This window comes from Mustela erminea, chromosome 10 (assembly GCF_009829155.1).
Source record: "Mustela erminea isolate mMusErm1 chromosome 10, mMusErm1.Pri, whole genome shotgun sequence".
Classification (NCBI taxonomy): domain Eukaryota; kingdom Metazoa; phylum Chordata; class Mammalia; order Carnivora; family Mustelidae; genus Mustela; species Mustela erminea.
Window position 1 is genome coordinate 98,524,501 of NC_045623.1, and position 20,677 is coordinate 98,545,177.

At 59.4% G+C, this 20,677-nt stretch overlaps 2 protein-coding genes across 10 annotated transcripts in view; one reads left to right on the forward strand and one right to left on the reverse strand.

Annotated features, from left to right (window-relative positions):
* ZBTB17 (zinc finger and BTB domain containing 17) overlaps positions 1 to 16,194 on the forward strand; it is a 31,342-nt gene extending 15,148 nt beyond the window's left edge. For 2 of the 3 annotated variants that reach the window (XM_032302510.1, XM_032302512.1), the window contains 14 exons: positions 9,587 to 9,793; positions 11,245 to 11,433; positions 12,070 to 12,210; positions 12,542 to 12,667; positions 13,034 to 13,266; positions 13,351 to 13,493; positions 13,590 to 13,890; positions 14,123 to 14,210; positions 14,320 to 14,436; positions 14,518 to 14,638; positions 14,882 to 15,012; positions 15,321 to 15,530; positions 15,628 to 15,717; positions 15,807 to 16,194. In XM_032302510.1, the coding sequence (XP_032158401.1) occupies positions 9,587 to 9,793; positions 11,245 to 11,433; positions 12,070 to 12,210; positions 12,542 to 12,667; positions 13,034 to 13,266; positions 13,351 to 13,493; positions 13,590 to 13,890; positions 14,123 to 14,210; positions 14,320 to 14,436; positions 14,518 to 14,638; positions 14,882 to 15,012; positions 15,321 to 15,530; positions 15,628 to 15,717; positions 15,807 to 16,090 (2,381 nt within the window). In that variant the 3' untranslated portion in view covers positions 16,091 to 16,194. Of the gene's footprint in view, positions 1 to 9,586; positions 10,452 to 11,244; positions 11,434 to 12,069; positions 12,211 to 12,541; positions 12,668 to 13,033; positions 13,267 to 13,350; positions 13,494 to 13,589; positions 13,891 to 14,122; positions 14,211 to 14,319; positions 14,437 to 14,517; positions 14,639 to 14,881; positions 15,013 to 15,320; positions 15,531 to 15,627; positions 15,718 to 15,806 lie in introns of those variants that run through there. The other variant, XM_032302513.1, reaches the window with a different exon arrangement.
* A 1,230-nt stretch (positions 16,195 to 17,424) lies between these two features.
* The window catches only part of SPEN (spen family transcriptional repressor), a 97,630-nt gene continuing 94,377 nt past the window's right edge, over positions 17,425 to 20,677 (reverse strand). For all 7 annotated transcript variants that reach the window (XM_032302505.1, XM_032302503.1, XM_032302508.1 and 4 more), the window contains 4 exons: positions 19,888 to 20,397; positions 19,537 to 19,731; positions 19,081 to 19,239; positions 17,425 to 18,607 (listed from right to left, as the gene is read on the reverse strand). In XM_032302505.1, coding sequence (XP_032158396.1) covers positions 18,476 to 18,607; positions 19,081 to 19,239; positions 19,537 to 19,731; positions 19,888 to 20,397 — 996 coding nt within the window. In that variant the 3' untranslated portion in view covers positions 17,425 to 18,475. The remainder of the gene's footprint in view (positions 18,608 to 19,080; positions 19,240 to 19,536; positions 19,732 to 19,887; positions 20,398 to 20,677) is intronic.

A 20,677-nucleotide genomic window follows, 5' to 3' on the forward strand; every position in this document is an offset into this window, starting at 1 on the left:
AGCCCGACGGACGTGCTGCTGCGTCTCGTGACCTGAGCCCGAATCGCCGACCGAGCCCCCGGATGCCCTTGTTTCCTCTTCTGGTCCAGTGTTTGCTCCCGTGGGGACCTCGGTCCATCTTGTGACCTCATCCACCAGCCCTGGAGACGTCTCAGCTATGTTGGCCCCACAGAACTCTTGTGCGCCCTGCCCTCCCTTCGCCCGCCATCATTCCTCACTTCAGCAAACGGCGCCTGTGCTCAGCCAGTTTCTCTGGCCGACAATTTAGTGTTGTCCTCGACTCCTTTTCTCATGACATGCCTCCGCTTGATCAGCTGACTGTTGGCTCTCCCGAGCAGCTTCCGGCTCTGACCACGTGCACCCCAGCGCGGGGCCTCCATCTCCTGCCCCTCCCGCAGTGTCCCTCTACCCCCTCCTGCCCGCTGGCCATCGCTCCTCTGCACCCAGTCTGCCAGGGCACCGCAGCATACTTGGAAAACTCCAGAGGCTGACTTGCCTCTAAGACCCGGGCAGATCTCAGCCTCTGGTGCTGACTCTTCTCATTCTCCTGCTGGCTTCCTCCTCTCCAGGCAGGCCAGCCCCTTTGTCAAGGTCACGCCAGCCCCACGGCCTTTGCATTTGCTCTTCTCGGTGCCTGCAATGGCCCCTGGGCTTATGGTGGCATGGCTTGCTCTTCATTCAGGTCCTTGCTTCAGTGTCATCTCCTCCGAGAGGCCTTCCTTGACTGTTTTCTGAAATATTAAATAGCCTCTGCCTCTTGACTCCACACTTTGTTTCACGTTCTTCACAGCGCCTAGTCTGTGAGCTTATGTATTATACTTATGACCTGTCTTCCCCACGACGCTCGTAGCTCTAGTTAGACCTAAAACCGGCACAGGGGAGATGCTCATTCAGCGCTTGGGAAGTGCTTTTGCCTTTTCTGTGTGTCTGTTTCCTGATTTAGGGCCCACTGACCCTGAGAGGGGACGGTGATGATTAGGAGTCCCTGCCCAGCTGTCTGACCCCACAGACCTTCGGTATATTGGAGGACATTTCTCATTCTCGTTACTTCTCAAGTACGGATAGATGCCGTTGTGATTAGTGGAATGGAAATGCTTTCTTTCATGGTGGTCTTGCCCATTAGTTTCTCAGTTAACAAGCACTCAAAGTACAATGATTATTTCATGAAGATCCGCAGAATATTTTGACCTTGAGTTAGTTGCACTCAGAAAGGCCAGGAATCACCACTCGCCAGGCCTGTTCCCGGACTTGATTTACAGCCCTGTGAGAGCAAGGTTGTAGGGTAGGTGCTGTCAGCGACCTTGACCGTGAGGAGCCAGTTAGTAAGCAGTCCCGCCCCAGCAGTGAGTTTATTGAACCTGATAGGGGAGGTGGGGCAACATACGGGCCTCCTTTCAGGCCAGGTCAGGGAGCACTGGGGTGGAGGGCGGGGTGCTGGGAGACGGAGCAGATGCCACCAAGTCCCACATATTCTGAGTTTGTCTTTGTGGAAGCAAGGCCCTTAATTTACCCTGTGTCAAGAGTTTAGAGTCCCCATAGCAAGTCCTGGCATAATGGGTCCTGAACTGGCGCGGGGACAGGGGACCGCCCTTTCCTCAGGACCGGCCAGCCTTCCCACTCAGCCCCGTTCCTGGAGCAGTGGGGGTTCATCGGGTGTCAGGGAAGGGGATGGCCATTCCCTCTTCAGAAGTGTGGTTACGTGTTAGAGGTCATGGTAGTTGTACAATTAGAAAAGCAAAGGCAGTATTACAATTTAATTTTAGGGGCTCCTGGGTGGCTCAGTCATTGGGCGTCTGCCTTTGGCTCAGGTCATGATCCCAGGGTCCTGGGATGGCCCTGCATCGGGCTCCTTGCTTGGTGGGGAGACTGCTTCTCCCTCTCCCACTCCCCCTGCTTGTGTTCCCTCTCTCGCTATGTCTGTCTGTGTCAAATAAATAAAGTCTTTTAAAAAAACAATTTAGGGGCGCCTTGGTGGCTCAGTGGGTTAAGCCGCTGCCTTCGGCTCAGGTCATGATCTCAGGGTCCTGGGATCGAGTCCCGCATCGGGCTGTCTGCTCAGCAGGGAGCCTGTTTCCTCCTCTCTCTCTGCCTGCCTCTCTGCCTACTTGTGATCTCTCTCTGTCAAATAAATAAATAAAATCTTTAAAAAAAAAAAGAAAAAAAACAATTTAGGGGCGCCTCGGTGGCTCAGGGGGTTAAAACCTCTGCTTTCTGCTCAGGTCATGATCCCAGGGTCCTGGGATTGAGCCCCACATCGGGCTCTCTGCTCAGCAGGGAGCCTGCTTCCTCCTCTCTCTGACTGCCTCTCTGCCTACTTGTAATCTCTGTCTGTCAAATAAATAAATAAATAAATAAATAAATTTAACTTTATACTTATTTATTATTAGTTTTAAAGATTTTTTTTATTTGTTAGAGAGCACGCACTGGCAGGGGGAGCAGCAGGCAGAGGGAGAAGAAGGCTCCCCAGTCAGTAGAGTCTGATGCCGGACTCTATCTCAGGACCTTGGGGTCTGACCTGAGCCAAAGGCAGTCACTCAGCCAACTGAGCCACCCAAGCATCCTAGTTTTATATTTAGGTACAATTTTTAGGTGTTTAAAAATCCATATTTTTTTGGTAGTACAAGCTTCACAGAAAATACAGCTGAATCTTGGCTGGTGGGGTTATATGGGAGGTAGCAGTGATTTTCAGAGTGGAGCCATTACCCAGTAGAGGATCAAGTATCAGAAATCTAGGGCTGTTGGGAAGGGCTGAATGAGTTTGTGTATTTACCCTAAAGGGGAAAGTGATGTTAGAAGTTTGAGAAACGGGCTCCTGGGTGACTTAGTCATTAAGCGTCTGCCTTCAGCTCAGGTCATGGTCCCAGGATCCTGAGATCAAGCTCTGCATTGGGCTCCCCACTTGGCGGGAAGCCTGCTTCTCCCTCTCCCACTCCTTGTGCTTGTGCTCCCTCTGTCAAATAAATAAAATCTTAAAAAAAAAAAAAAGTTTGAGAAACATGAGCTTAATATAAAAGCTGTATTTGCAGGGCCACGAGAACAGTGCCAGAAGGGCTGGTTGTTGGTACTTGCCTCTGTGGTGTTGCCCTGACAAGGGAGAAGGTGTCACACGGGGTGGATGGTGGGTTGGGCCGGTATGTGTCCCGGTTGCAAGGCTTAACCACACTTGCATTTGCTTGGCCTGAGTTTGTGTGTGCTAAGCTGGAGATGGGAACCACCTGCGTTTCCAGAAAATCTGGAATGCCAGGTATCTGGAAGCAGAGTGGTGATCCCTGTCCCTTGCCCCTGGACGTGAGGCGGCTGTGTCCTGCCCAGGCCTGTAGCTGGGCGCAGCGGTGTTCGGGGAGCCAGGGACTTCTTGTGTTTGTCAAATCAGCAGCTCCTTGTGCTGGGCTGGTTGTTTTCTGGCTTAATGGCTTCCCTCTGTGTGGCAGTTTGGAAACCCTGAATGCCGTGTAGTGCTTGCTAATAACCTGGGTAATCTTTCATGTTAGACAGATGCCCCTGTGACTCTGAGATGGGGCCATGCTCTGCGGACCCACTGAGAGCTCTGGGCAGGCGCTCTGGCCTTCCCCCGGGAGCGCCCTTGGGGTTTAACAGAACAGTTGTTCGATATAAAGTGCTTCCCCGACAGAGAAAATTGCTCTGAATGGTTCTTGCCCAGTGCCCCTGCTTTCCCTCCCTCCCTCTCAACGTTAATTGGGCTCTGGGATTTTTTCCAGATTGCTTTTAGAAAGAATAATGGGTTATGATTACAGTGTCTTAACAAGGTCAAGTCACTAAATAGTTACCCAAGGTACCCAGCAGGAAAGGATATGTAGAAACCATCTGATACGGTCTTCGGCCTAAAAATAAAGCTATAATTTGCATCTCTGCTTCCTGCTAACAGTAGTTTGAGGAATGTTTACCACCAGTCAGGCTCCGTGCAGGCTCTGTGCTTACGGTGGCAAACCGAAGCTGTGCCACACCTGGGAGGCGGTCCTATCGGCCCCATTTTGCTGGAGGAAGGGCTTTGCTGGGGATCCACTGCTGATGTGGTCCACTGCTGATGTGGGAGCGCGGCCCAGCTGGGGCCCGGGGTCCTCCCCAGGCTGACCCCAGGGGCTCTGCCGCCTCTGCACTCAGAGCAGAGCCTGACAGCAGAGTACCCGTGTTCTTAGATTTTAGGTGATCTGTGGTGCTGCGTGTGCCCCCTGTTGTTGGCCGTGTTGAAGAGACTCCCGTAAATGCCATTTCGTAGTTACTGGGAGCGGGGCTGTGGGGTCTGGGATTTCACCACCCAAGGGGAGCCCTTCCTTATGTCATCGTGTGCTTGCAGGTGTTCTGGAACTGAAGCATGGGTGGGACGGGTTGTGTTTCCCCAGGCCAGTGCCCCTGCCCCCAACTCGGTGACCCTGAAACGTGAGGCCTGGGCCCCAGCGCAGCCCCAGTGCGAGCGGTGGCAAGCATGCTTCTGCACAGCCCCGTCTCGGCAAGGTTGAGGTTGGCACCTGTTCCTCACTTTTTTCTTATTCAAAATTTTGTCAACTTTTGTCAGCTTTTGAAGCATGTTGCCCTACAAAAGTATATGAAATGTATATGTTTAATTTAAATTTAATTTAAATAATCAATATTTATTATTAATATTTATTTTTAAATTTAATTTAATAAGTAAGTTATAAATAATAAATCTAGGTGTATCTAGGACAAGAAATAGAGCACTCCCAATGTCTCGGAGGACCCCTCCTCCTCCCTCCTCCCCCCTCCTCCTCCTCTTTCCCCCCTCCTCCCCCTTCCTCCCCTCTCCTACCTGTCTCCCATCTACACAGAACCATCGTCCTGGACGTTTTGTTACTCATCGCCTTTTCTTTACAACTTTACCATCCGTATTCGTTCTCTCTTGCTGTGAGCAACCATCTCAAAACTTCGTGACTTAAACCGCCAGCAGTTTATTCTCCCAATTTTGTGGGTTGACTGGGCAGTTTCTTTTGTTCCACGAGGTGCTGGGGTCACTTGTATGACAGCATTCAGCTAGTAATTGGGCTGGAAGGTCCAGGAAAGCACCTCGCACGCCACTGTCCAGTAGGGCCTCTGAGTTCATCATGTGGCCTATGCCTGTGGCGTCTCCTCCAGGGCCCCAACAGGAGAGCCTGGGCATCCCTGCGGTGGGGTGGCTGGGTTGCAGGAGAGCCGCACGGAGTCTGCAGCCCTCTTAAGGGCCAGGCCTGGAGCTGGCACCGAGTCCTTGGCTCTGGTCGGTCAGAGCCGCCCAGATCCAGCCGGGATCCCCTAGCAGGTGTGCAGGATGGGGGTCTTGTCGGTGGCCGTCCGTGTTCACGTTGCTTAGTTCACACTGCAGGCTTCTCCAGGTCCCTCGCTTTTCTGTTCCCAGACGGATTCCTTGTGAGGCAGGCCAGGGCTGTGTGTCCGGCCAGACAGCTCTGACGCCAGACGTTGGCCCCTTCGTCAGGGATCAGCGCTGAGCAGCCAGCAGCGTCGTGGGAAGTGTCGCAGGGCAGGAGTGAGGAGTGCAGTGGAGAGTTTCTGGAAGGTCGGGCCGTTTCCGGAATGGACAAGTCATGTGCCAGTTTGGGGCTTCGTTTTCTGCATCTAACCTGAGGGCTTTGGGCTTGGTGGGCCCCGTGGTCTTGTTCTGTTTGCGTTTTCTGTAGTTAGGGTCTGTAGTAGCTTTAAGGCCACATGATCACCCTTAAAGCAGGACGAAGTAAGGCAGAGGGAACCCCTCCAGTTTCACTCCAGTGAAGGCCCTGCACTGCAGGGGCGGGGCTGGGAGAGTCGCACTTGATCAGACGTTAGGTGGCGGGGCTGTCCGTCCTACTGAGCTGCAGCGGCCCCTGGGTGCGTGCACTGACTGGGGTGGGCAGCTCCCGGCGCCCGCGGGCCCCCACGTCCAGCTGTGTGGTTCAGGCAGGTGCCCTCGCCTCCTCCCGAGCGCCTCTGAGCTTGGCCAGATCGCCGTGGGTTCCTTTCACTGTGGCGCAGAGAAGGAAACAGGAGACGGTGGGAGGATTGCGGTGATCTTCTAGATCTTCTAGATCTTCTAGATCTTCTATTGTTTCACCTAGCTCTGGCAGTGGGGCACTGCCCGGTTCTAGTGCGGCCTCTCTGACAGGAGGACCATGGCAGGGGGCCCCTCACCTGCTCACCCCCTTGCCTTAGGGAGAAAAGAGCTGCTGGAGCTTTCTAGTGGGCGGCCAGCTGGCGGAGGTGAGCGCAGGAGGCAGCTGGGGGGACCTCTGAGCTCCATCTGCCAGTTGGGGGGTTATAACATCCCCAGTGCTGCTGACAGCCTGAGGGGGGGACCCTGTGAGCACTCGGGGAGCCTCCACGGCCGGGACGGGGCCCGGGACCTGTGTTTCAGGCCCCTCTGCGTTTGCGGCCTCATCCTTCCTTCCTTCCTTGTGGTTCTGCTCCCGCCCTTTCCCGGTCTTCCGCCGCTTCCTGTCTCCCCCTCTCTCCTGTTTTCTCCCTTCTTTTCTTTTTTCTTTTTATTTTCTAAAAGATTTTATTTATTTATTTGAGAGAAAGTGAAAGCAAGAGAGATCACAGAGGCAGAGGGAGAAGCAGACTTGCTTCTGAGCGGGGAGCTCGACCCCAGGACCCTGGGACCATGACCTGAGCCGAAGGCAGACGCTTAACCCACTGAGCCACCCAGGCGCCCCTCGCTTCCTTTTCTTTCTTCGATTTTGTCAGACCAGATCCACCTTAGAAGTGTTTCTCCGTTGGAACAGCTTTGGGGGCAGCCTCGGGGGGCTCCGCTCCCTACACCCATGTCCAGGCCACAGCTCACATCGCAAGAACGTGGTTAGCGTTCCCTGCCGGCACCTGCTGCTGTCCAGGGGTGGGGTCTAGGGGGTACCCGGCCACCAGCCACACTCTCCCAGGACCTTTACTGGCCCCTCCAAGGTCTCTGAAAGGAGAGCTCCCCGCCGCGTCCAGCCACAGGAGGGCCAGCTCTGTGCCCTTCCCGCGGCAGCTCGAGGGCTCCTGGCAGCCCCCTTCCACTCTGGGGTCTCGTCTCGTCTTGGGGTTCGCTTCACAGCAGGCCAGATCGCCTTCCAGCTGGAGGGCTCTGCCTTCCCTGCCTTCCACCGGCTCCCGCCCAAGGGCCTGGACCAACTCTGTACCTTGGAGGGGGAGGGGTGCGGTTGTTGGGGGGACGCTCCCTGATTGTTTCTAGACCTGGGAGACACTTCTCCCCCTTCTTTTCGGGTTGGCTGCTGGGGAAGGTGGAGGAGCCGGGTTGCTGCCAAGTGCCGGATGGGCGTGTTCTGAAGCTGAGGGAGCATCTGGCCCTCCGGGTGCTGGTGGTTCTCCCTTTCTTGCATTTGGAAGGGGGTTCTGCACCTGGGCTTCCCGGGACATAGGGAGTGACCAGTGACAGGGACTCGGGGGCGGCCCGGGTGCACACGCGCTCACATCTTCCCCCCTGGCCCTGGCGAGAAGGCGGATCCGGGGGTGAGCTGGCCCGGCCTCTCTTTGCCTACCACTGTCATTCCGTGTACGCCTTGCCCGGTGTGTACTGCCTTTGGAACCCAGGCCTGAGTGGCCCGGCCTGGGGGTTTCAACCCATGGACTGGACATTGGTTCTTTTCCATGTTCTCCAGAAACATCTCTGTTTTTGTGTTTACCAGCTCAGGCACAGAGCAGCCAAGAATTCTCGCGTTCATTCCTTCAGGTCACAACAGGAACTTGCTTGTTCCGGGGACTGAAGACCGAGAAGGATGCCTTCCGGGGGGTCGTGTGGCGGTGGCGGCTTTGGCTCCGCCAGCCTGACTCCGGACTCTGCTCCCGGCCTGGCCCCGGCCGTGGCCCCCGCGGCTGCTCCTCTCAGCTCCCCCAGAGGCGCGGGGCCAGAGCGGAGAACCAAGAAGCCGTGGGAGTGTGGAGGGTGGGACTGAGGCTGAGCGCGGGGGTGCTCGAGGGAGGGAAAGGCCGTTTCTGGGTCTCCGGCGACGGCTGCTCTGAACTCGTGGCTCAGACAGAGGCTGGCATGTGGCTCACAGCCCGTTGTCACCCCTATGCTCCCACTCCCCGCCTGGAGCCCTGCCTGCCAGGTGACCACCCCCCCCCCCCCGCCCCGCCGCTCAGCAAACACCTAGCCCTGCTTGAAAAGTTTCCAGATACCACGGGGTGGGTGGGCTTTGCAGCGATCAGTGCCACCTAAGGCCCCCGGCGGGGGAGGCAGTCATGGCTTTCCTCGATGCTCATCACAGCCAGACCACCATACATGGTCAGGGCTCCCGTACGGTGACTCACCCCCAGGAGGCTGATGTCACAGAACAGCGGGAATCCATGAGGGGCTGCAGAAGCCTGGGGGCTGGGAGCCCCAAAGTGCCATTCCCACCTGCCCAGAAGCAGCCTGGGGCAGCTCTGAGCAGACCCAGGCCTCTGATGCCGGACCGGGGCCTGCCAGCCTAGCCCCAGGTGGGGGTCTGTGCAGTGCCATCCCGGGAGTGGGGGTGTTGGCTTTTACTTTGAAACTGGGTCTTTCTTGAACGAGGGCCTGCTGTTTTCCCTGTAAAATGCTGGTCCAAGCTGCACTCTGGTGTGTTGCTGGGGAGGAGAGAACTGTTTTAGATACTTATTTAGTCATGGCTTGGTGGTTTGTGATTATTTGGCACCAGGCCATGGAATTTTTCTGAGCATTTTCACTTGAGACAGTTGTAGGATTTGCAGGCATTACGTGAGGCCTTTGACAGTGAAACAGGCCAGCCCGGTGGCTCTCAGGGTCGGGGGCCAGAGTTCACTCTCCCTCCTGGGACAGCCTGGAGAGGTTGCTGGAGGCACAGGACACCCCAGCGTCATGCAGTTCCCTGAGCCTATGGATCAGAGAGAGAGAGAGAGAGAGAGAGAGAGATCTCTGCCCCCAAGGGCGGGAGCCAGAGCCCTGTGGGTGCCGCAGGAGAGGGCCAGTTCCTGAAACGATGGGAGGGAACATCCGTCTTCCCAGACACACATCTCACCTGTGCTTGACAGAATGAGGCAAAAACCAAAATAGAAAGGTTTACATCAAGCCAAACGTATCAAGTTGAAAGATCTGTCCTCCTAAGATTATGTCATGCATTCTTTTTGTAAACGATGTTAAACTGACCACGTCTTGTCTTTTTTTTTTTTTTAAAGATTTTATTTATCCATCAGATAGAGATCACAAGTAGGCAGAGAGGCAGGCAGAGAGAGAGAGAGGGGGAAGCAGGCTCCCCACTGAGCAGAGAGCCCGATGCAGGGCTCGATCGCAGGACCCTGGGATCATGACCTGAGCTGAAGGCAGAGGCTCCAGCCCACTGAGCCACCCAGGCGCCCCTCATCTTTTCTTTTTTAACAGTCGCCGTCATCAGGGTTTTGTATGTGTTTTTCGACTTTCTAATGTTGTTACCTGGCAAGACACAAAGTTGGCTGTTTTGTGTTGGTCCCTCAGTGCTTTTGGTTTTTGGAACTTTGCTGGCCAGTAAACCCAGGGATCTAGGAGCCGCTGATCAGCCTTGACTTGCAGAGGGAATCTGGCATTATCAACCTTCCATGGTTTTCCTTCTCCCATTCTCCATTGCGTTTCTCTGTGCTAACACGAAGGCCCTCCGGCTTTCCGCAGCCATGGATTTTCCCCAGCACAGCCAGCACGTCTTGGAGCAGCTGAACCAGCAGCGGCAGCTGGGACTGTTGTGTGACTGCACTTTTGTGGTGGACGGTGTTGACTTCAAAGCCCATAAGGCAGTTCTGGCGGCCTGCAGCGAGTACTTCAAGATGCTCTTCGTGGACCAGAAGGACGTGGTACACCTGGACATCAGTAACGCGGCAGGTACCCCGTGGGGTCCAGGGCCACGCTGGCGGAGGCTCGGAGGCTGTGGTCGGATCTGTACCATGCACGGCCCTCCTGACATTCCCGATGTGGCCCCTGCCCTCCCGGGGGGGGGGGCATCTTCGAGCTGTGGGCTGCACCAGGCCTCCCATAGGGGACCCAGGCCATGAAAGTGTGGGCACCGAGTTCCTTCCACCTTCGAGGGGCCTGTTTTGACGGGGACCTGGGTGGTCAGAGGAGAACAGACAGGAAGGACTCACGGTAAGCTCTGGGCTGGAGTGTACCCAGTATAGCTCATCAGGAGGGACAGAGAACAGGGGCGCTCTTCCCAGCCCCTGACCCCTTCCCATGGTCGAGTCCGTCCTGCACCCCTACCCCTGTGCTGACCATGATGGGGATGGCCATGGCTGTAGCTCGGAGGGGTGTCAGGAACACCTGGGGATTGAGAGGGAGAACTGGTCTTGGATTTGGCTCCTAACCCAGAATGGCAGGACCTGCCATGAGAAGGTTAGGGTGAGGTGGTGTTCCCCCAGTTTACAGATACGGAAATTGAGACCCAGACAGGTCTCAGTGACTAGCTTGGAGGTCGGATAGTTGTGACAGAGCCCTCGTGAGAGCCAGTGCTGATACCCTCTTGTTGGAGTGTCCTTCAGTTGGGGGGGCGTGGTGGCTGAGCAGCAGAGAGTATCCTTGGGGAAGGGGATGCATTCACACCACTCTCCTCTGCGGGGAGGGTGTTTACACTCTCATTCCTCCGTTCACACCTTCTGTGCAGAGCGGGTGTTCACACTGTCTCTGCGCAGAGCAGGTGTTCACACTGTCTCTGCGCAGAGCAGGTGTTCACACTGTCTTTGTGCAGGGTGGGCGTTCATACTGTCTCTGTGCAGAGTGGGTGTTCACACTGTCTGTGCAGAGCAGGGGTTCACACTGTCTCTGCAGAGTGGGTGTTCACACTCTCTCTGCAGGGTGGGCATTTATACTGTCTCTGTGCAGGGCAGGCGTTCACACTGTCTCTGTGCAGAGTGGGTGTTCACACCGTCTGTGCAGAGCAGGGGTTCACGCTGTCTCTGTGCAGAGTGGGTGTTCACACCATCTGTGCAGAGCAGGCGTTCACACTGTCTCTATGGAGAGCGGGCGTTCACACTGTCTCTGTGCAGGGCAGGCATTCACACTGTCTCTGTGGAGAGTGGGCGTTCATACCCCTCTCCTCTGTGTTAAGTGAGCATTCACACCTGCTGTCCTCCATACGGGGTGGCTGTCACCCCCTCTGCCCTCTGTGGGGGTACTTCAGAGGCTGTGGTCTGGGCCCTAGTACGGGAGAGGGGGCACTGCTGGCCTGCCACTCTGCTTTCCACAGATCCCCCGGTCCTGCTGCCCAGTGGGGTGGCTGGGCCAGCTGCCAGTGCCAGGTCTTGAGGCAGGTCCGTTATGGCTGTCTGTGTCCTTGGCAGGCCTCGGTCAGGTGCTGGAGTTCATGTACACAGCCAAGCTGAGCCTAAGCGCTGAGAACGTGGACGATGTGCTGGCCGTGGCCAGCTTCCTGCAGATGCAGGACATCATCACAGCCTGCCATGCCCTCAAGTCCCTTGCGGAGCCAGACGCCAGCCCTGGGGAGAGCGCGGTGGCTTCGGCCACGGAAGGTAAGAGGATTGGTGGCTGTTTCTGAGCAGGCGGCTTTGGGTGGCCTGTTGCCTCTGACTCTCTTGTTTCCTCTCTCTGGGCTTCAGTTTCCTTACCTGGCCTTGCTCGCCCCATGGGCTGCTAGTAAGAGTCTCGGGAAGGCCTTCAGAGGGGCCCGTCTGCCTCTCCCTTCCCCACCTTCCCCCTGCTTGCTTGCTTTGTGCTCTGCTGCCCCACAGAGCCGGGGGGTGTGCCTGGCCCAGGCCTCTGCACACGGGGGTCGCCCCTCCGGCAGCCCCTCCCCTCTTCTGCCCTTCCTCCTGACACTGGGTATGGCCAGATTCTCATGGCACCCTTTGCAGAGAACCCCGCTCCCCTCCTAAGTGTTGACTCTGACGAGTGGCATGGTTTTGCGTGTGAGGTATGTCCCCGACCAGCGTGGGAGCCCCACAGGAGCGGCGGCCAGGCCTGGTGATCCTGGGCCTGGCCGGCAGCCTGGTGTGTGGAGCAGGTGCCCAGGGAACAGATGGGCGAACCACTCCATAGCAGTATCCCCAGGGAGGATCTGGAAGAGCAAGCAAGTGTGGGGCCACCTCACCCCTCCAGGTGGTGGCCACGTGATGGGAAATGGCAGGTCTGTCCTGTTCCATCTCCAGGAGGAGACAAGAGAGCCAAAGAGGAGAAGGCGGCTGCCCCCACGCTGAGCGAGCTGGACCCCGCCGGCAGCGGTCCCCCCACAGGCCTGGGCAGGGAGCCCAAGGAGGAGCGGGGTGGCCAGGCCGAGACCACGGCCAGTGGTGAGCTGTGGCACCGAGGGCCCGGCCATCCGTCCCACCCGCTCCCCGCGGCCCGGGCCCTGGGGCGGCGAGCGGCTTCCTCGGGGGGTTCCTGGGGTCGGGAGGCAGGCGACACTGACCTCTGTTCCCTTGGAGCGCTCGTCACCCAGAGTGACATGTTTGCACCGGGTGCCTGCTCCAGCCAGAGCAGAGGCATAAGCAGCCCGAGTTGGGGTGTGCTGGGCCGCCATCCCGGGCCTTAGCCACTGCTGGGAACCTGGTCCAGGAGAGCCTTCCAGCCCCTGCATGGCAGGCCCTAATCCCGCCTCCGGTGTTCCCACGCCACACCCAGGGGCCGAGCAGACGGAGAAGGCTGACGCCCCCCGGGAGCCACCGCCTGTGGAGCCCAAGCCCGACCCAACCAGTAGCATGGCAGCCGCAGAGGCAGAGGCTGTGTTGTCAGAGAGCTCGGAGCAAGGTACCCTGCCCCCGGCCGGCCCAGTAGCTGGCACTCACCTGTCCCCCTGGGTCCCCCCCGGACCCCTCTAGCGGATCCCACGGTCAGTCCCGCTTTAGCTTTGGGCCCGAGTCTGGCCTCTGGTTCTCAGGGATGTACCCGGCCGTGCTTCTGCTAGCCCTGGGGACACAGGCCCCCTCTGAGCAGCCCAGAGCACCCTCCCTGGTGGGTGCCCAGCAGGCTTGTCTGCGGATGGGACCCAGCGGGCGCCCACGGTCAGAGGGCGGCGGAGACCAGACCCCTGCCTCTTGCTGGCTCTGAGGGCACCACGGGTGGAGGCCGGTTCTCGCCCTCCCAAGGCCTCAGTGTCTGCCCTTCTCGCGGCAGAAATGGAGGTGGAGCCCGCCAGGAAAGGAGAAGAGCAGGAGGAGGAGGGCGCGGCTGAGGTCAAGGAAGAGGGGCCGCCGCTGGAGAAGGGGGAGGCCCCCGAGGAGAGCGAGGAGTCGGCCAGCACGGACTCGGGCCACGAGCTGGGCCCCGAGGCCCGGGGCCTGCGCTCCGGCACCTACGGCGACCGCACGGAGTCCAAGGCCTACGGCTCGGTCATCCACAAGTGTGAGGTGCGGCCCTTCCTCCCCTCCCCCCAGTCCCCCTCCTCCGCCGCCCACTGCGGGTCCCTGACGCCCCCGCCCCCGGCCCTGCAGGACTGCGGGAAGGAGTTCACACACACCGGCAACTTCAAGCGGCACATCCGCATCCACACGGGCGAGAAGCCCTTCTCGTGCCGGGAGTGCAGCAAGGCCTTCTCGGACCCGGCCGCCTGCAAGGCCCACGAGAAGACCCACAGGTGCGCTGCGCCCCCTACCCCCGCAGCCCTCCCCCACCCCCCGCCCCCCCCCCCAGCCCCGCGACGCTCCCCTCCCTGTGGCCCTGTGCCCCGCAGCCCGCTGAAGCCGTACGGCTGCGAGGAGTGCGGCAAGAGCTACCGGCTCATCAGCCTGCTGAACCTGCACAAGAAGCGGCACTCGGGCGAGGCGCGCTACCGCTGCGAGGACTGCGGCAAGCTCTTCACCACGTCCGGCAACCTGAAGCGCCACCAGCTGGTGCACAGCGGCGAGAAGCCCTACCAGTGCGACTACTGCGGCCGCTCGTTCTCCGACCCCACGTCCAAGATGCGCCACCTGGAGACGCACGACACCGACAAGGAGCACAAGTGCCCGCACTGCGACAAGAAGTTCAACCAGGTGTGCGCGCCCTCGGGGGCGGGGCGGCGCCGGTGGGGGGAGACGTGCGGGGGGGTGGAGGGGGAGATGGGAGGGGGCTGGGGGGCTGGCGGAGGGGGTGTTGGGGCTGGAGGGGGAGACCCCGAGTATGGGCCGGGTCTCCCCGCTTCGCTGCTGGCGTGGGGTGGGGGGCGAAGGAGGTCTCCGCCCGCCATGCCACGGGGCGGCCCCTCTGACCCCCGCCTGGGCGCAGGTGGGGAATCTGAAGGCTCACCTGAAGATCCACATCGCCGACGGGCCCCTCAAGTGCCGGGAGTGTGGGAAGCAGTTCACCACCTCAGGTAGGGCCGCCCCCGCACCCCGCCCTTCCGGCACCCCGCCCTCTCCCCCCCTCCCCGCCCCACCCCGCCCCTCAGCGCCTCAGGCGGGCCCTCCCCGCGTCTCCCACAGGGAACCTGAAGCGGCACCTGCGGATCCATAGCGGGGAGAAGCCGTACGTGTGCGTCCACTGCCAGCGGCAGTTCGCCGACCCCGGTGCCCTGCAGCGGCACGTCCGCATCCACACGGGTGGGTGAGCGGCCCCGGGGCGGGGGCAGGGCGCGCGGGGAGGCGTGGGTGCCGACGGCCTCTCCTGCCGCCCGTCCCCAGGCGAGAAGCCGTGCCAGTGCGTGATGTGCGGCAAGGCCTTCACCCAGGCCAGCTCCCTGATCGCGCACGTGCGCCAGCACACCGGGGAGAAGCCCTACGTCTGCGAGCGCTGTGGCAAGAGGTCCCGCCCTGCCCTGCCCCAGGCCCCAACGGGTCCCCCCCCCGCCCCCCGCCCCCCGCCCCGAGCTTGGATGGGACAGGGGGCCAAGTGCTGCCCCGGCCCAGGCCCAGGCCCAGCTCCCTGGGTCCGCCCCAATCTAGAAGAGGAGGCGGGAGGTCCCAGCCCAGCTCCACGGCCCCCACACCCAACCCTCCCCGCCAGACGGGCAGTTTGGTGCCAGCCCCTCCCTCTGCCGCCCCGCAGATTTGTCCAGTCCAGCCAGTTGGCCAATCACATCCGCCACCACGACAACATTCGCCCTCACAAGTGCAGTGTGTGCAGCAAGGCCTTCGTGAACGTGGGGGACCTGTCCAAGCACATCATCATCCACACCGGTGAGCTCTCGCTGCCTGCCTTATCTGGCCCTTGTTGTTGGGGGTGGGCTGGGGGGAAGGGAGGTCCCTCCAGAGCCCAGCCTTGGGTGCCAGTCCTTGCTGCAAGGGGCCTGGGAGGTTCAGTTTCAATGAGGACCCCATTCTCCTGGTTTCCAGAAGGCGCGGTGGCCACTGGAGGCTCCTGGGCAGTCCCGGTGGCCACCCCAGAGCACTTGCTGCTGGAAGAGACAGGGCTCTGGGGGAGCTGGAGGCCACTGAGGTCCTCCCCCCCCCTCAACGGCAGGCGAGAACCTTGCCTTCCCCCCCAGGAGAGAAGCCTTACCTGTGTGACAAGTGCGGTCGTGGCTTCAACCGAGTGGACAACCTGCGTTCCCACGTGAAGACCGTGCACCAGGGCAAGGCGGGCATCAAAATCCTGGAGCCCGAGGAGGGTGGTGAGGTCAGTGTGGTCACCGTGGATGACATGGTCACGCTGGCCACTGAGGCACTGGCGGCAACGGCCGTCACTCAGCTCACAGGTGCGGGTGCGGGCCGCGGGCCGCTGGGGGGTGGTCACGGGCTGCGTGCCTCCCATGATGGGGCAGGTGCCTGAGGCCCCATGGACTTTGTCCGCAGTGGTACCAGTGGGGGCCGCGGTGACCGCTGATGAGACGGAAGTCCTTAAGGCCGAGATTAGCAAAGCTGTGAAGCAAGTACAGGAGGAAGGTGAGAGGGACCGCCTGGGGCCTGAAAATTGGTGCCCCCCCAACCCTGAGGGCTCTCCCCAGCCTGACCACGGCCTCTACCTCCCACAGACCCCAACACCCATATCCTCTATGCCTGCGACTCCTGTGGGGACAAGTTCCTGGATGCAAACAGCTTGGCCCAGCACGTGCGGATCCACACGGCCCAGGCATTGGTCATGTTCCAGACGGACGCGGACTTCTACCAGCAGTACGGGCCGGGCAGCGCGTGGCCAGCCGGGCAGGTGCTGCAGGCTGGGGAGCTGGTCTTCCGCCCTCGGGATGGGGCCGATGGCCAGCCCGCTCTGGCAGAGACGCCCCCCACAGCCCCTGAATGTCCGCCGCCTGCTGAGTGAGCAGGCGTCCCTCCTTGTGACTGTTTATTTAAGGATGGATGGCACCCTGGATCTGAGAGGGGTGGCCCCGTTCCCTAGAGAGAATAAATTTGATTATTTTCTAATGCCGCCTAGAGCTCCCTGTGGGGGTGTGGGGGGGAGCTGGCAGAGCTGTGGCCCACGCCACTGAAGGGCTGCTCCACCCAGGGACCGGCCGGCACCGACCTATTTCCCGGCCAAGCCAGGCTGTCCCTCCTGCAGAATGGGACTGGTGACTCTGGACCCGTCTGGAAAAAGAACTGGCTTCCTTGTCCCGAGTCGGGGTCTGGGCAGCACGCTTGGGGCCGGAGAGACTGTGGCTCCACGCACCCCATCCCCTCATCTGGTCTCCTCCTTGGGCTTCTCACCTGTTCAGCTTCAGGACCTGAGCTCCCCTCTCCGCCACGGAGCACAGCTGTGACCCTGCTGTGACCCAGTGGGGTTGGCTTACCAGGATCCAGGCACCCCAAAGAGAGCCCAGCTCAGAAGCCCATTCAGCCAGAGCAAGGTAGGCAGAGAGCCAGGCCCGCCAGGCCACGGGCCCAGTTCTCTTGGGCTTGGGGAAGCAGGAGGGCTTCACACTCACTTCACAGGATCGAGGCCAAGCCCGTACCCCACTCTCCATTGGTTGGCCTTGAATCGATGGGAGTCTACGACCAGCGGAGGGTCAGAAACGCGTGGCCAGGAGCTTTGATGGGGGAGGTGGGGGGCCCAGCTAGCAGGGGCCGTGGAACAAACAGCTCATCCTTGACCCTCTCGGCAGGGAGAGCGGACGCCGTCTCTGCCCCTCCGGTTTGCTCCAAGCAGCTGTAACCCCTCATAGAGCCCCATGATTATCTCAAGCGAGACCATCAACTCTGTGGTCCCTGTCCCCACTACCCCCCACCCCCAGCTTGTAGTAGGTCCAACTGCAGGGGAAGCCGGGCCTGGCAGCCCATCCTCCTTGCTGGCACTGGGCCTAGCTGTACGTCTGCTGCTGCCCAAGCCAGCCCGCTCCAGACCCGCCCGAGGAAGGGGCAAAGAGCCAAGACACCAAAGTTGGCCTATGAGGTTTCTGAGTTTGCCTGGCAGGTGATTCCTCCCCCACCCCAGCTCTGAAGTGCCTTCCACGTTACCCGAGAATAAGTAAGTTCAGTCTGCGGCAGAACCCTCTTGTACAAGAGAACACGGCGCTGGGGGAGGATGAAGTGGCAGGAAGGGAGCAGGTCCCGTGGACAGACTTGGGGAGGGAAAGCAAAGTGGGAGGAGGACCAGCTGTTCCCGTAAGCAAAGGACCCTTGGTCGTCCCACTCAAGTGACAATCACATCCACACAACGTGTTTTGTATTTTTTAATAAAGTTTGTAATCCAATGGACACACAAAACAAAACTGCGCTGAGAAAACCAGTTTCATAAATTAATAAGTGTTAGGAAGTTGGGGGGGGAAGAGGTCAAGGTAACAGGAAGAGGGGAAGCCAGTCTTTTTTGTACAGTCTTTTTTGTGTGTGTGACACTTCCAAATCGCGGGGGCAGGGCCCGTGCTGTAACGAAGCGCACTTATACAAATGAGTGACAATACAAAGTCTGAGTATGAAAATAAGATTTTTCTCTGAAAACACATTTTTGGCACAGATTAAAAAAAATGTATGTCAGGGGAATTTGATTTTTTTAAGTCAGTATTATATATATTTATATATATTATATATTTATATATACACACATCCCAAGTTCTGCATATCCCACCAGGAAAGAAAATCCTTCTGTTTGCTCTTTTGCGATTGTAAACTGTACATCCGGGTGAATCAAAGATGGTGGTAGGAGAATTAAGAAAGGTGACACATCCAAATGAGCAAGGGGAAGGGCAGGGTGGGGACAAAACAACCCAATGAAATGTTCCTTGACCCCAGTGTTTCAGCAGAAGCCTGAAGTCCTGCGCTCGAGTCCTCGATGTGTGTTTCAGGTTCACCAAGACATCCAGAGTGTCACAGCCTGTCTTCACTGTGCAAAAGTCCAAGTCACTAATTTAGTGCAAAGGCAGTTCTGTTTTGTTTCTTAAAAACAAAAACAACAAAAAATTAATTCCACTGCCCAGTTCCTTTTCTCCCAAAAGAGGAGAGAGAAACCCAGCCCCAAGGTGTCTGCAGAGTCCATCGGTTGGTGGTCTGTCCTCGGGCTAATGTCATGTAAACACACAGGTAGCAGCACCACTGCCCAGAGGGGTCTGTCCCCCGGAGCCTGGCGGGGAGCGGGCTCGAGGGCGAGGCTGGCGGCTGGCAGTGGAGGGTGTCCCCTTCAGCAGCTGCTTCCTCCACGCGACTGGGGGGTCCTGGGTTTACTTTTTGCTGCAGAGCCTCAGGGAAATACACTGAGTGGCGACCATTCAGTGGCTCACACGGAGGCGATGACAATCATAAGATGGGGAGAAATGTTGGAGATGCTGGCAAGGAGGTCGGGGGCCAGACGGGACAGGTGGCTCTCCGAGAACTCGCAGGGTGGGAAGATCTGCAGCACATAGGCAGGCTGGAGAGGGGGACGAGAGAGAAGAGTGGGATCCCCTGTGTCCACCTCAGCCACCCCATTACCATTCTTCAGCACTTCCAACCGGGGCCCTGAAGGGGCGCAACACACAGAGCCTGGGTGAGTCGGCTTCCCGGTCAGCTCGTGCCCTCAGGACACTTTCCACCCTGAGGAGCCTAGCTGTCCGCAAACGACTGTACCCCCCAATTCTCCTGGGAACCTGCTCCTCCGCACAGAGCTAAACACCGCTGCGGTCTCAGCTGTGTCTCAGCTGTCCAGGGGTTAGATCTGGGAAGGGCCACAGAGGCCCCACCTCTACACTCGAGTTCTCTCTTCAAAATGCCCTCCTGCCCACCTTTAAGAAACCTCTGGCGGCCTCTGAGTTGGCACCAGTAGCCCAGCCCACCCGATTAGACGGCCTGACCAGCCGTGACCGGCCCCCACGTGTGCGCCACAGGTGAGGACACTTGGCTGACCTGATTGGAGCCAGGGTTGGGGACGTTGATGATCCCTGCTGCCTGCTTGGCCTGCAGATAGGTGATGAAGGCTGCCTTGAGGGACTCGGTCTGGCTCACGACATCCTCTTGGTCACGGCCACAGGGCAGAGCCAGCAGCAGACAGTAATCCGTCTCCACCTGTGGCATCAGCAGTCGGCAGTCATCAGCGACCTCCCCTCCAGACAGCAGCCCCATGCAGAGGCCTGTCCAACCTCGGGGTTCAGCTGCGGAGTCCACAAAAGCCCCCACCCCACTGGGGTGACCTTAAAGTCCTATTTGTTGCCTGAAAAAGCAGTTTCTGAGCCTAGAGGCATGTGACGTGCCAGCGGGAGACACAACATGCCGGGTGGGCGCGCCAGGGAGACGGGCAGGTCGGGGCGAGCCACATCCTCCCTCAAGGGCACGGCCGGTGCTCGCCCGGGCCCCGAAGCTCACCGTCATCCTTCGGGCAACCCCTTCCAGCTGCGAGGCCTCTAGCCGCATCCTCTGGGCGATCCTCAGCGGGGGGCCGCCTTCAGAGAGGGGCAGAGACCGATGGGCCAGCACGTTGTTGCCAGAGACGAAGTGCAGCTGCACGGCAGCCGTGTCGTTCTTGAGGGCCAGGAGGCCCTGCCACACGATGGGGTACTTCTGCTCTCGGGGAGACACACAGAAGTAAGCTCACGGCTACAAAGCAGAGCCATGCTGGACATGGCCCCAGGCGACAGCTGACTAAGTGGGGACCTCAGGACAACACTCAACACGGCACAAAGCTGGGGGGAGCGGGAAGCCCCTGCACGGACTTACCTTCAGAAGCTGGACCATATCCACCGGCCTCTGGGAAGTCAGGTGTGGAGCAGAATCCGGTTTGGGAGCAGGCTGGGCTTCGGTGTGTGTCAGAGCCAGTCCTGGAGGGGTGCTGGGGCTTGAGGTTGTGGGGACGAACAATGGCTGCTTTGGGGCAGCCTGAGCAGGGAGAGGGGCCGGGAGGTCAGGCTTCATGGAGACGGACACGGGGGAGGGGTAGGAGGTCTGGCTCGTTTCCGCCTGCGCCCTCTGAACCTGCACATGCGGCTCGGCTGGCCTGCTCGCAGGGACGGTTGGGAGGCGAGGCTGGTCTACTCCTGTCTGGGTCCCCTTCGCCTCCTGGGAGACCTGAGGCATCTTGCCGCTTGGGGGTTGGCCCGGCTGGCTGAGCTGGGTGGGCTGGCAAGGCTGCGTGGGCTGGGCAGGCTGTGTGGACTGCACGGGTTGGGCAGGCTGTGTAGATTGTGCAGGCTGAGTGGGCTGCAAGGGCTCACCTTCAGGAGCTGGGCCCTGGAGTTCAGCAGGGGAGAGGGGAAGGGAGTGGAGCGCGCGTCACACACAGCACCCTGCCCCCTGGCCCCCAGCTGTGGGCTCTTGGGCAGGATCCGCTGCAGGCATCCCCGAAGTCAGGCCCACGCAGTGATCCTCTTGGGCACTCAGGATTGAAGGTTCCAGGAAGAGGTCACCCACCCACTCTCTCCCACACCCCTGCACACAAGAGGCAAACCCCCCCACCCCCAACCACGAGCACCATGAGATCCCTGAGTTCGTCCTCTGCATGGTGATTGGA